The 15235-nt window shown below is 39.1% G+C and overlaps 1 protein-coding gene across 12 annotated transcripts in view; it reads right to left on the bottom strand.

Moving 5' to 3' along the window:
• camta1b (calmodulin binding transcription activator 1b) overlaps window positions 1–15235 on the bottom strand; it is a 391981-nt gene that overhangs the window by 47575 nt on the left and 329171 nt on the right. For all 12 annotated transcript variants that reach the window (XM_067431861.1, XM_067431859.1, XM_067431856.1 and 9 more), the window contains one exon: window positions 2007–2160. In XM_067431861.1, coding sequence (XP_067287962.1) covers window positions 2007–2160 — 154 coding nt within the window. The remainder of the gene's footprint in view (window positions 1–2006; window positions 2161–15235) is intronic.

Below are 15235 nucleotides of genomic sequence, written 5' to 3'. Positions count from 1 at the left end.
ATTAAAGACACTCAGAGAAGAACTTCATGATTTCAGTCAATACAAATCAGTTTGTCTCAGGGAGAGAGAGAGAGAGAAAGAGAGAGAGAGAGAGAGAGAGAGAGAGAGAGAGAGAGAGAGAGAGAGAGAGAGAGAGAGAGAGGGAGGGAGAGAGAGAGAGAGAGAGAGAGAGAGAGAGAGAGAGGGGGGTTACATATAAAAACATCCTTGATTATATATATATATATATATATATATATATATATATAATATTTATTAATATATATACATAATAACAGTATATTATGTAAGCACAAACTTTTGTGTGTACTGTGTAAAACTGATATATGTATATACATACAGACTCATTCATGTATATATTTAAGAAGTATATCGTATATATATTTAATTTGAATTATATTTAAATATAACACATTTTTTCTTAAATATATACATGCATGTGTGCACTGTAAAAATATTTTCATTATTTGTTATCACACTTATTTATCTTTTGTCGAATCAACTTAGATAATTAATGTGATTCAGATAACAATTTTTTGAGTTTCTATTTATTATACCAATCTCATTTCTTGTATTAACTGTAAAATTTAAATTTAAATGAACTCAGAATGGCAACAAGGTAACTTACTTTTTTTAAGTTAACCCAACAATATTTTTTTATAGTGTGTGTATTTATATATACATAATAATTATACACAGTAAACACACGCATCTGAAAAAATATGTGACACACACACACACACACACACACACACACACACACACACACACACACACACACACACACACACACACACACACACACACACACACACACACACACACACACACACACACACACACACACACGTCACATATTTAATTAGATGCAATTTTGTGTTTTTGGAGTTTGTGTTTACATAATATATGTGTTTACTGTGTATAATTATGTGTGTGTGTGTATATATATATATAAACTATAATACTACTACTACTACTACTACTAAATAACTTTTGCATTGTGACTATTTTTAATGATTATTAAGCACGTGTTCCCCATAAATTCTCATTATGTTATTAAAATAAATAAATAAATAATAAGTAAACCAACAAATAGTTTATAATATTGTAATAATTTTTAGGGTAAATGCGCTTAACTGACATAAAATAAAATAAGCTCAATGTTCTTATGGGATATATAAATGATGCTGAAAATCTTCTGCTGACCAGTTCAGATAGTTTTACCTGAATCACACACATCTAACCAGAATGCCCTTTTATGCTCCAGTACACATATGGGCCACATCTTATCCGAACAGCTTGCATCATCCAAAATACATGACTGGTGGTGAGAGCAGTCAGCCACCGCGGATATGTGAGTTCCCTGCGATGTCCAGCTGTCACCAGTAGGTGGCAGAACCGCACCGTCATTGAGCTTCGCTGGCGGAAGGTCATCCGAAGAGATGATGATGATGTGAGAAGCGTTCTCCTGCCCTTTCAGCACTGCGCTACCACATCATGAAGTTAATGACTCATTGATGTGTGCTCACATTTAAAAGTCACTCTAACATTACATTGCTGTGAATGTACAGAGAGAGTGGTAATGTGTGAACACGGACGCTGTTTTAAACTGGTTTTGTCAAGTTAAAAGCACAGGAGACCAGAGGATGGGTGTCAAAATGATTCGGATCTTTTCCTGACATGCATCTGTAGTACAGACGCACCCCTCTGAGAACTAAAACGTATTTTAGACACTTTAAAATGTCTGAATGTCATACAAAATATGAAAGCAAATGCCACTTGTTTTGATATTTTATTATCTAATCATGCAATGACATTCAGATATTTCAAGTGTGACTTAAGTGCCCAAATACCACTGTAGATACAGATTAATCTTCTCTGAAATAACCATGAATATATAGCCGTTAAATAAACAGATAGAACACCGTGTGTTTAATTGACTCAGCTGTAACTAAACACGCTCAAACAAACTTATAAACAGTCTGGAGATGTGGTTTGACACTCACACATGGGTTTGAGCTGCCCGATGAGCTCTTCCTTAGTCCATTTGGCCCACTCTTTCTTATCCGTGTTGATGGAGCACAGGATGGGCCCACAAGGTTTCCCACAATCCTCTATGGCGGGCACGTTCAGGTAGTGGACCAGCACAATGTCAGGGTTCTAAAGAGAGAAAAAGAAAGATGAGATGAGATGAAAGACTGCGTATAATGAGGGAAGAATGAAGTGAAGACAAAAGCGAGTTGAAACTGACACAAAAGGAGAACGACAGAACCAAGTTTCTGCTCAAAAGAAAGTCAGATTTTTTTTCCCCTGGAGAAGATTTAGGAAACATGTCTTGAATAGAACATGGTAAACCACGGTAACCGAATGCATTTGCAGTGGTTCTCTCACACACTGATGGGTTTACAACGTCTGGAACTGATTTTTTATATCTAACAGATTTTAGCTTTCCCTCCCAAACTCAGATTTGTTAACTTAAACTATAAAAATGTATCATGAAATATAAAAAATATCACACATGCACACACACACGCACGAACACACGTGCACACGCACACACACACACGCACACACGCACACACACACACGCGCGCACACACACACACATAAATGCGGTTACACTTTGCTTTAAAGTGTCCGTGTTACAGTGTAATTCTGCATTTAAGTGCTGTGTAATAATAATAAACTAACTACATTTACTTAATATAGGTTTAGGGTTTGGCTGAGGGTTAGATGCATGTTATTATACATCATTTATAGTTATTACTATAATAACTACATGTAACGTGTAACACGGACACTGTAAAATAAAGTGTTACCAAAAACGCATATATAAACAGAGTGAAAATTATATAATTTTAATGTAAATTATGACTGTCAATAAGTTGTGACCTCACTTCCCCAACATCCAAGAGTTTTATAGAGTTTAGTGGAGTTGTTAATGAGATGATTTTCTCAAATAGACTGACATTAATTTATGTTTCATGACATGATACCAGACACTTTCTGCGTCTCAAATCCAATGCTTCACTACTATTTAGTATGCAAAAAAAATATGCCAAATATGCACAGTCAGCGTATAATGTATGCACCTTCAGAATCTCACAGGAACCATAGGTCATCCGGGTACTTTTTGCCTACTGTTAAAGGGTTAGTTCACCCACCCCAATTTTTTTTTAGGTCATTAAAGACCCTGTAAAGTCAAAATTAAGTGTGTGTTCTGAGTTTGTCACACCACAGAAAAATATGTTATTAACCACCCAGCCAAATTTGAATGATAAAAACACATTTGTTTTCAATCCTCAAATAAAGATTTAAACGGATTCAAAGATTCAAATTCCGATCACCAGTGTCACGTGATTTCAGCAGTTTGACACTGGCGATCCGAATCATGAATCAATCCGCTGATCCATAACCGTTTGAATCTTTATTTGAGTTTTGAAAACAAACGCGGAAGAGAAGACAATGCTGAATAAAGTCGTAGTTTTTGTTATTTTTGGACCAAAATGTATTTTCGATGCTTCAAGAGATTCTACTTAACTAATTGATGTCTCATATGGACTACTCTGATGATGTTTTTATTCCCTTTCTGGTCATGGACAGTATAGTGTGCATACACTTAGATACGCTCTCAGACTAAATATAAAATATCTTAAACTGTGTCCTGAAGATGAACGGAGGTCTTACGGGTGAGGAACGACATTAGGGAGAGGAGTTAATGACATCAATTTCATTTTTGGGTGAACTAACCCTTTAATTCTGACATAGGCCTACGTCTTTTGTCGCATACTGATTTTTTTTACCTACCATATAGTGGGGGAAGTAGGCCCTATGTGATTTTGGATGCAGCCATAGTATTTGAAAAACAGTAGGAGAAAAGTACCCAGAAGTAGCAGAGCCGTTGAGCTCAGTAAAGCCACAGTTTCCTCCTAATCTCTAACCGTTTCTCCCCTAATCTCCTCCATATTGCTTTATAATATAGCATTCTGTGCAGAATTCAAATGGGTCTGATACATTTTTGATATGATGTGATCTGCTCTGTGCCATCGTGTCTCTAGACGGGAGCTGCGGTGGTTCACATCACACTGACGTGAAACCAGACTTCAGTCACCCCAATGGAAAGCATATTTACACTGAATCTTATATAGATCCCTATCCCCTATATAGTGCACTATGTGCCATTCACCATGTAGAAAACAGTAAATGTGTGAACAAGAGCCTGATTTCAGCCACAGCTTCAGCATTTATTTATAATGTAGGGGGCGGGGCTTCAGATTCTAGAGAGCGTTTGATTGGACAGAACATCTAATGAGAAGCTGAAGTGCAGAGTGATGTCATCAAAATCATTGCTCTATATTGTCGGAAGTGAGACGATGTTTTAAAGGGGTGATTCTGTGTTTTTTAGGCTTGGTTGTGTTTATAGGGTGCAGTATAAACTTCTATTAAAAAACAACAACAAAAAAAAACAATTATATTATATTTGACCTTTATTCCACACTGCTGTCTGCACTGTCCTTTGAACGGCTCGTCTGCTTCCTGCTTCTATGAAGCCCATCCATCTGATCAAAGTGGCCACGCCCTTAATTATTCAGAACTTTAAGGCTTTATATTATGTAAACGAATGAGTTATAAAAAAATTCACCCCCCTCGCAGTTGTCATGAAGGTAAAATTAGCCGTATAGACCAAAACAACAATTTGAACCAGGCTGTAAACATGTTTTTTTCTGCTGTAAAGTTGGGAATTTGAACATAGGGCTCAATGAGATTTTGCTTCCTTCTGGAGCCTGTCCCTAGTGGCCAGTCGAGGGATTGCAGTTCAAGTCACTTCCATATTGGCTTAAAAAGAAACTGCGGGAGGTTGCCGGCGGCACAAAATGGCGGCTTCACTCTAAGGGCACCCGCGGTGTATGAAGATAGAAATTGTTTATTCTAAGGTAATAAAAAAATAACGGTTCATTATGTAAGATTTTTATACACCACTGAAAACAGTTATGTATATTATATTGCATTTCTGTAAATCCTCATAAATATTTCACACTGCACCTTTAGATGCTTTAAAAAAAAAATGTGTGTATGAAAGTGTGTTTCACAGATGTCCACAGGGCGAAAAGAGCATACAGTTAAAGAAACACCCACAGAGGAAATGAAATTAACCCGTGTAGTTACAACTCCATCTAAACACACACACACCCCAGAGAATCTCAGCTGCGGCGGAGGAGCCAAACGCGCTAAACGTCGGGTCTGCGAGTTGTTTTGCGTTCGGTGGCATGGAGGTGGGAGTCGTTAATTGGCAAGCACGCGTGAAAACACAACAGTCTCCCATTCTTCGCCCGAACTCCCCGGAGCAGATGCCCCCAATTAACTTCTAAGTATTTACCAACATCAAAACACCGCAATTCATGCCGGCTCAGAATTACGGCCATAAATTATCCTAATTGACAGCGTAAGAGTAATAGGTGTTGTTTAAAACTCAGCTGCTATAAGCATGAGTCGTGGGTGTGAAGGGGATACGTGGAGCTTTGGGGGCAGAAATCCAGCGGCTTCGAATGACTAATCAAAGTGTAGCTCATAGATACACTCAAAGGACACGGCTGATACATGTAGATACAGACTTAAACGAACAACAGAAACAGCCAGGAGTGTTGGCATTTTATGTTCATTTACAGCCAGGAAAGAGAGCGAGATAGACAGACTGAGTCAGGGTTTGTTATAACTGGGGTTGAGCAAAAGCACATCTGCATGAAGGGAAAGGATGGTGTGGGTTCTCCGACAGAGAGAAATGTGGCAGCGGCAGCAGCTTGAGCCATTTTTGAAGCTTTGTCAATGTTAAACTGTCAATAAATTTCCACCGCTGCCACTTACTTACCTTCTCTATCAATTTACCTCCACGCGTTCCCTCCCTAAACTCTACAGCGAGTCCCGCGATCTGAGCCAATCGATGAGATACAGGCCAGCATGCCTTTAAAACCAGTTCCTTTTGTCTTTGCATCACCTTTGGCTTTGTAAATAGAGCCAATCATTCAGCGTTCTTCCCCGAAAGAGTTAGTACGTCTCTCTCTCTCAGGCTCCGTGAAAGATGGAATCAACTTCTCCTTTCTCAGCGTCTGTCCGGCAGCCCCATTAGCATTTTAATATTGCAGCGTTAGCGACCAGATGGGAGACGGAAAAGAGCTAACACATTCAGGGATGCATATTTTAAGGTGTTTGCACAATACCTTTGGTAGATTTAAGGAAAGAGAAAAAAGATTGGCTGATTTCATCACAGTCTCAAACAAGAGAGAAATTGGATTGAATTATTTGTTTGCTCTTTGAAGGCACGATTTGACTGTTTTGTGCTAAAACTTCCACGCCAGCATATTCGCCACCCCTCAATGTTTTTATGAGGAAGAACGCTCTGGAAAGGGGATGTAGTGCTCGGAGGTGTCAGACGTAATATGTGCAACAGAAGGGTCTCGTGTAGTTTCAGTCACAGACCACCTGATGCAAAAATGCCAATTTGATTGTCTGGTTTTATGCAATTTCAGGGAGTCATATAAGCCCTTTTTTGTTTGATCTGTACTCAACACTAGACCTGAAATCAAATGAATTTCTTTCTTTGTTTTCTTTTTTCGTGTGGCAGCGGCTATAGTGAAATGAGCTTATTTTTTAGTGATAGTTGCTATTTACACCGAGCTTAAATATATTTACACTATGTAAAATTGGCAGTATTTTCTCTGCAATAAGTGTAAATATTAGTTAAATGCTTATAAATAGTGGCAGAGGCTATTTATGCCTTAATGTTGTTGTACATTAAACACTATGCAAAAATAACAGAGAGTAAATTATTATATTTATTAGAATAATTAAAGTAATGCCTCCTGATTGGGCCAATAAAGCCCTCCATACACCTACTCCTAACCGATAAACACTTTATTATTAAACACGTGAGATACTTGATTTACACTTTTTAAACATTTTCTTGAAAATAAATAATATGTGATGGCAAAAACATGCTTAAAAAAAGGTATATTTACTTAAAGGTGCACTATGCAACTTTTCCGTCCGCTAGAGAACGCTTATTCAAAACAAAGGTGTAGTTTGATGACGCCAAGTTTGAGCTCAGCATCTTAGGACATGTGGTCTTCTCCTCACAGCCGGTGGGAAAGAATAAGGATAGGACTCTGGCAGAAATCACGTTGATGGATGCGGTTATTAACGTTACTGTAGTATGAAGCAGAGCAGGAGCGAGTGTTGAGGAGCTGAGCAAGGCCGCTGGAGCGATTGTTACGCAAACACAAGCCTCGAAACAGCGGGACTTTTATTATGAAGGGACACAGTCGCCGGCGCCATTTCCGCTTTTCGGGTCATGAGGTATGAGGTAACGCAGCTCTGTTTATCATATTAGATACATTTAAGTGTGTTTAAAATGATGTTCTGACGTTACTCTGTGCGTTCGCTCAGCGGCTGCTGTGACACTTGTTCACACTGCTAAGAGTAAAGCGTTTCTGTAGAATAAAACCGGAAATATGACGCCATTGACAGGCGACTCCCTCAGACGGCCTGGCTCCTTGGTTAAAATAGCAATTTTCTCACAATTTACAAATAGTTGGAAACATTTGGGGTATTGTAAGAACTCAACTGAACAAAATATATAAAACTGGCCTAGTGGTTTTTGGATATTTTACTGCAAAAATACTACATAGTGCACCTTTAAGAAGCAACATTACAGTCTTACAAAATATTTAAGCTTTTCGCAAGTCAAAAAGAAAGTATTGAATAATTTTTTTTGCAGAGTTTCCTCTTCTTCTATCTGTACATCCTTCACAGAAACTGTTGCACTCTCTCTTGAGCTGCCACTCTGTTGCACATTCATCTATTCTTGTTGTAATGTTGATTTCAGTTTCACCTGCACCTATTAAGTCATATAAAAATCAAGTTGGTTGTATAATGTCAGTCAAACTTCTTCCTGTAGTAGGCGGTTCTAAGTGCATGTCATCTAGATGTGTACTTTATTTGGATGTTTGAGATGGTTTTAGTCTGTCAAAAGATACAATTTCTGTTGCTGACTCACCCCAAAAGTTTCCTTGTTTTAGAACTGAATTTTTGTGAGCGATTCTAACTCCATTTCTCACCGGTTCACTTCCCAATGGTGCAATATGTGCTGTTGCTTATGGCAGTTTCAACACATGGCTGTAACCTGGCAACAAGCCTTGATAGATATACACACTCTCACACACATGCACACAAATACGCATGTTTGCACTTGTGGCCAGTGTAGCTCAACCATAAACTGCTCCCCATCTCATCAAAGCTAATGAAGGTAATAAATTAAGTGTATAAATACTCCTCCAACCGCTCTCTCTCTCTCTCTCTCTCTCTCTCTCTCTCTCTCTCTCTCTCTCTCTCTCTCTCTCTCTCTCTCTCTCTCTCTCTCTCTCTCTCTCTCTCTATCACACACACACACACACACAGGTGGATCTTGCATTACAGGCACGTCTGTGTCAGTTTGTAAATGTCTGGAGTCGTCTCACACCTGCTGTACTTCAGCTGTGTGTCTCGTCCAAACTGCAGCACAACAAACACACATTTAAAAACACACACAAATGCAATATGAATAAGAAGTAGAAAACAGGGATCTGTGTGAGGAAAAGACTGACATTTATGGGGGGGGGGGGGGGGGGGGGGGGGGGTTCAGCCGCAGTCCTGTACCACTTTCTCTATGTGGAAAAAATGATAACAGACTATTAAAGTCGGCATGAGACGGAATTTGTCATCTTATTCCGACCCTATTGTGGTGTGTATTCGACTCGTGTGTATTCGACTGAAGTTTCTTTCCAAACAAGAACAAATAGGGCAGGACTTGATTTTACCCATTGGGAATTGATTGGATGGTTGTGGTTTGCTATTGGTTAGCTATTGGTCGATCTCATGTGAGTGACATGTAGCCCTGCCCTCATCAGAGAAGACAAGAGATGCCTCTGCAAGAGGGAGGGGAAGTTATTTCGATTGGAGATTATGACATATGAAAGAACTCTTAAAAAAATGATGACGTGCACAGATAAATAATTTAAAATAAATACTGCAATATTTCACCGTGAGTTTAACTTTTGGCTGAACTATGCCTGTGCTGCTTGCTTTTAAATATGAACCAGACGTGTTCAGATACAGCGTCCACATCATGCAGTCTGTGTGTCATTGGTATATTGTCTAAACTGAAAGAATGCATGTGTGTGTGTGTGTGTGTGTGTGTGTGTGTGTGTGTGTGTGTGTGCGACTCGTATGCATTGCATATTATGTCAGTGTAAATGCATTGAGTGTGTGTGTGTTGGACTCTGGGCTGTGTTTAATAGCTGCCCTGGACGCAGTGAACATGATGATGAATGTTCCAGTGTGTCCATCATTAAGCTGCTCTCTGCCCAGGGCGCGCGCACACACACACACACACACACACTTCATTTCAAGGGCAATTTCCCCTCATATGTGAAGGGTTTTACGTGTGGACACAGAAGTGTGTTTTGTATCCCATTAGGTTTTTCTGCATTTAAAGCGTGAGTGCGGCCGTCTTCACTGACCTGCCCAGAGGCTCCTGACACTGATATCTGCACTTCATAGTCTCTGGAATCACTTCATCTACAAGCTGTTTGCTGTGGCTTTCTTTAGGGTTATCTAAAGTGTTCATCGCATTGATGCTATAAGTTAGGACATTAAAACACATTAAAACATGAATACACAAGTTAACAGGGATTTTGATAGAAAAAAAAGAGCCTGCAGTGCTGTATTAAAGGGGTGGTTGATTATGATTTCACTTTTTTAAACTTTATTTAGTATGTAATGTTGCTGTTTGAGGATAAACAACATCTACAAAGTTACGACGCTTTTAAGGCCTACAACAATTGGCTGGTAGGGACTACAACAAGCTTCTTCAAGTTTAATTTAAATTATAAAGTACATTTACATAAACCCCGCCCCCAGGAACATGCAACAAAGGCCATGTTGAGAAGAGGAAGAGTTGTTGTAGTTGAGCACATTTGGGAGTCTGCTCAAGCACATTGTCTTTTATCATTTATTGCAGTACACGTACAACATAAGAAAACAAAAGTTATTACCGTAATTAAACTAAACTGCTCTCTCTTCATGCAGTAAATATTCTCTGGCTCTGGGCATCTTAAAATACTTCCCACACGAGCGTTTATAGATTATCATGATAGAACATGCTAGTCGATGACTTGAAGATGGTTAACTCCACATTGGCTACATAAATTCATCAACTAACCATTCAGAAATGTCCTGTCTCTTTCTACGTCATCCCTTCTTCTCGAGTCTCTCCATCATTGTCCGACTCTGGTTTGAACATAAAAGGCTGAACAGTTTCTGACACTTTTAGAGTGTCTGCGTGAGGCAATCGGAGCATGAGCTTAATAACATGAGCTTTTGAAGCCCCGCCCTCTTCTAGAAAGGGGGCGGAGAGTAGCAGCTCATTTGCATTTAAGGGACACACACAAAAACGGCATTGTGGTGTGGCAAGCAGCGGGGCGGGGGACGGTGACGGGAGCATAAAAGGAGGAGCCAAGGCAGCGCGAGACGAGACCGGTGCGTCCCGCGGTCCCCCGCCCCGCTGCTTGCCACACCACAGGCATATTTTTGCTCACCCTCAAAAAGTGACAATTTTAACATGTTATAAAAAAGGATCTGTGGGGTATTTTGAGCTAAAACATCATATATACACTCATCAGAGACTTACTTTGCATCTAGTAAAAAGGGGCATTATAGGACCCCGTTAATTCAAGTCCTTTCACCTTCTTTTATATAGCGCTTTTTACAATACTCGTTTTAACTCGTTCAATTACAATAATTCGTTTTAAAGCAGATTTACAGTTATAATAGGAATTGAATGCAACAAAACATAATTATATATAGCTGCTTTAGTCCAGCTTAATTTTGACACGTTCTGACCTGAGAACACAAACCCTAAAATAGGTTTCAAAGTGCAAGTTTTTGAAAATGCATAATCCCTTTGTTTTTAATGAATTATTAGACTGAGAAGAAAGTAATGTTTCTGTCTACTTCGATCCAGTAATGTAATAATTCCAATTTATGTATTATTATATAATATTTATTACATTCGTTAATGGAAAATACACGACAATGACATAAAGAATTATAGGTAAAGGCCCATTCTCACCAAGAACGATAATTCACCAATAACTATATTAACATCCACACCAGCGGATGATATCATTCTGTTCATTCTAAGCACGTGCTTGTTTTTCACTTTAAATTCTCGAGCTCTTTGAAGCAGGATGGATTCTGATTGGCTGTCAGTGTTTTTATCATTCATCAGCTGGATGAAATCATTCTGAAAGTGAAACTGTCTCGTTTCTCTGTGCCATTATCATTACGGCTGTGGTGTGAACTCTGCTATTCTTTAATACTGAGAATGATTTTTATCTTTATAGTTATCGCCCTTCCTTGGTGTGAACGGTCCTTAAGGGTCAAAGCCCATCACTCATTGTGGTTTGATTGTATTACATCCTGAACAGTTAAAATGGCTTTTTAAAGATGACTGTTAGCGGACACCAGCATCAGAGGGTTAATCATTTTTTTGTCATTTTTATTTATATGCACAAACCCACATGAATACAAATGAACACACATGCAGCGTTACTGACAGGCATCTGCCACAGGGAATAGAGACGTCTCTTAAGCAAATGGAGATGTGCAAGAGAGTTGAGAAGATCTACTGTGGCATAACAGGAAATTAATTGAGGACATCAATACAGCATTAATCATTAAAACACGGATGCAGAAAAAGCAGACAAGACGCTTATTCAAATACATGTGACATGAATGTGAGCGAGAGAAAAAGAAAGTGAGACGTGATTTGTGTTTAAGGGACTACAAAAAAAGAGGTATAAAAGTATAATTTAAAGTATAATATAAAAAAAGTGATTTTTATTTTAATTATACAGTACTGTATATAAACCAAGCAGGATAACTTTCATTATTGTACACCGTAAAATAAATATAAATAAAATATATTTTAAAAGCGCAGAAGTGTCTGCGTTTGATGACATCACTCACCTCTGGACAACACAGAGAAAAACTGATGCATGATGGACTCAAAGCAACAAAAATAATGAAAAGGCTGCAGAGCGAGCATCAATCCTTGAGCGCGATTTGAGCGTGTGTGGCCAAAGTGTCCATTTATAACTGTCTATAGTCTAGTTTGTGTACGTCAATGAAACACACTAAGGTAAAGAGGGGAAAGAATGGCATTTTATCACTTGTTTTATCACACTTCTCCGCAATAATCACATTCTTAATGAGTAAGAAAAAGCCTTGAGAAAAAGATAAACTGTGTGCATGCTTTCAAAGAATATGATTATAAGCAGGGCCTAAAACCAACTTTTCTGTCAATGTCTTGAGACTTAACAGCCATGGATATATTTTTTATACCAACCATGGTACCATGTTTCTTTTGCAAAAAACAGGCAGTTATGACACCATAATTTTAGATACCAGTAAAAATTGACATTTGTCAGGTGCAAAAATGAAATAAAGTAATCAAATATAAAATAACAAGGTCTTCACTGTATACATAAAACAGATGAATTTTTATTAAAGTTTCAAAAGTTATTCAGTCAAGAGCAGTGAGTGTTTTTTCTTTGTATTTTGTTGTTTGATTAACATTAAAGGCCAATTTACACCGCACAGACAGAGGCCAACAAACACGTCTGTCTGAGATTGCTGGATCAGTGTGTGGAGCTAGGGTTAGGGTTTGTTTTTTTACCCGACTGAACATGTTCAATCGGTGTTTGTTGGGTCGTGAATGTCTGAGCAGTGTGGTATGACTTTCCAACAAACTCTGACGTAATCTGACCTGGACACGAACCGTTGCCATGACGATGAGGCAAGTCCCTTGCAGAGACTGCGTTTAGGTGCTGGGTGTGCTTAGTAAATTATCTTTGTACTGGAAATGGCAGGTTTCTGGACAAACCAGAAGACAATTCTAGAAAAAGAGCAAGGAGATATTGACAAGGGCACAAAGTTTGAGGGCATATGCGTAAGATCGGATTCGTTACATGGATGCACTCTCCCTTTTGGCGCTCTTAACATTTAACGCCATAGAAACAGCCTCAAATGAACTATAAAATGAGAAGAAAGTCATGTCTGAAAGTTTCCGTCCACTGGAGGTCGCCTATTCTAAACAAAGGCGTAATTTGATGACGCCAAGTGTTAGCGTAGTATCTTGGGACATGTGGTCTTCACCTCACAGCCGATGGAAAATAGGACTCGGGCAGAAATCATGTTCATGGATGCGGTTCTTAAAGTTACTGTAATGTAAAGCAGAGCAGGAGCTCTAGTTGTGGAGCTGAAGTTATACAAACACACGGCTCGCGAGTACCAGACTTTTATTATGACTGGACGGGACACAGTCGCCGGGCACGCACATCCGCTTTTTCTAGTCAGGTAAAGCAGCTCTGTTTATCATATCAGATAAATTTAAGTGTGTTTAAAATGATGTTACGACGTTCCTCTGTGCGTTCGCTCGGCGCTGCTGTGACATGTTCACACTGCTAAGAGTAAAGCGCTTCTGCAGAAGAAAACCGAAGGTAACGCAGATATGACGCGATTGACAGGCGACTCGCTCAAACACTATGCTAAAACGCCCCGGTCCTTAGTTAAAATAGCAATTTTCTCACAATTTACAAGTAGTTGGAAACTACTTAACTGAACAAAATATATAACACTGGCCTAGTGGTTTTTGGATATTTTACTGCAAAAATACTACATAGTGCACCTTTAAAATGAATGAAGAATATCTTGTTTGAGTTTGTTGGGGCAGTGTGAACATGACATTTATTTTGCATAAAATTATAAATCCAACGGTTGTTGTGTTTGTCTGTGCTGTGTGAATTGGCCTGAAGGCCACAGACAGCATCAGGAATATAAGGCTGCTGTCACTTTAAGAGCTGCCCGGATCTAATCTACTTTTTTCTTTCTCAACTGTTTACGTTCACTTAAGACTGACTATGTTTACGAGGATGCGTGTCTAATATGGGCATATTTAGGAAGACAAAAAGAGAGTTAAATTCAGTATTTGCGGATTTCTGGATGTGCACAGAACACACACCAGTGAGTAGCAAACTGAGTTCCCTTTCACGTCTTCTTGCGGTTAAATATTTAAATTGCCGAGGCTTATCCTTTTGTGACAATGCACACTGGCTAGTCAAATGTCTCGAGCATCGTTCACGTTTGTTCATGTTCTCATGATATTGCGTTGTTAGAATTCATAAAATGTTACTGGCCATCTGGTGATTAACACTGTTTCACACCCACACCCAACACTGATTTTTACTGGCACTTGGCTAGTGTTGGTTTTAGGCCCTGATTGTTAGTTTTAGGCCCTGATTATAAGTGTTTGTTGTTTGTCGATGCTTGAAGACGATTATGTATACTGTTTATCATGATGTGACCTCTGCTTGATCTTCTGTTTTACTCTACTGGGGAAAATATCCTATTTCAACTCATTTCTTATCATTTGTGTTTGTGTTCAACTAGATTAAAAGCGTGTAAATGAAGGAGAAGAAAGAGAGGGACGAGGAGAAGCTGTTCTGCAGTCTTCCCGCACACGGACACCGGGGGAATGCTTGAGAAACAAAATGCTTACCGGCCTAAAAGAGAGGCTTGGTTGCGTGACAGCGCTTTAATTGCTTCATTACCGTAATTAATTTGCTCTCTTTTCAATTAGCAGCTGGGCCTTTGTGATGTTTTTCAGCTGTTATTTTCTCTCCTCTCTTGCTCTTCTGTGTTCTTTCATTTGCTCTCTCTCTTTCTCTTTCTCTCCCTGGTCTCGTGGGATAGACCTGAAGTCGCACCGCTCCGAAGTGAAAGTCCAGAGAACCTTCCAGAGCAGTGACTGTTCAGTAATGTACGGCTCTCATCCTTCAACACATCTACCTCTCTCCTTTCTCTCTCTCTCTCTCTCTCTCTCTCTCTCTCTCTCTCTCTCTCTCTCTCTCTCTCTCTCTCTCTCTCTCCCTCTCTCTCTGGGTTTTATTGCGTTTTATTGGCATAACCAGAGATGAATCTGTGCCTGCACATAAAGCTCCGCAGTTTTTCACATAATTTCAGTGCCTAACAAATCATACACATCGCTCACACCTCACATGTTTATTTATTGGTGAAGGTGAACGTCTTTGTTGATCCTGGAACAACACTCCAATCAACCAATCAGATTTGATAGACAAGTTTA

Source organism: Pseudorasbora parva, chromosome 22 (assembly GCF_024679245.1).
Source record: "Pseudorasbora parva isolate DD20220531a chromosome 22, ASM2467924v1, whole genome shotgun sequence".
Classification (NCBI taxonomy): Eukaryota; Metazoa; Chordata; class Actinopteri; order Cypriniformes; family Gobionidae; genus Pseudorasbora; species Pseudorasbora parva.
This window is presented reverse-complemented; position numbering and strand designations above follow the sequence as displayed.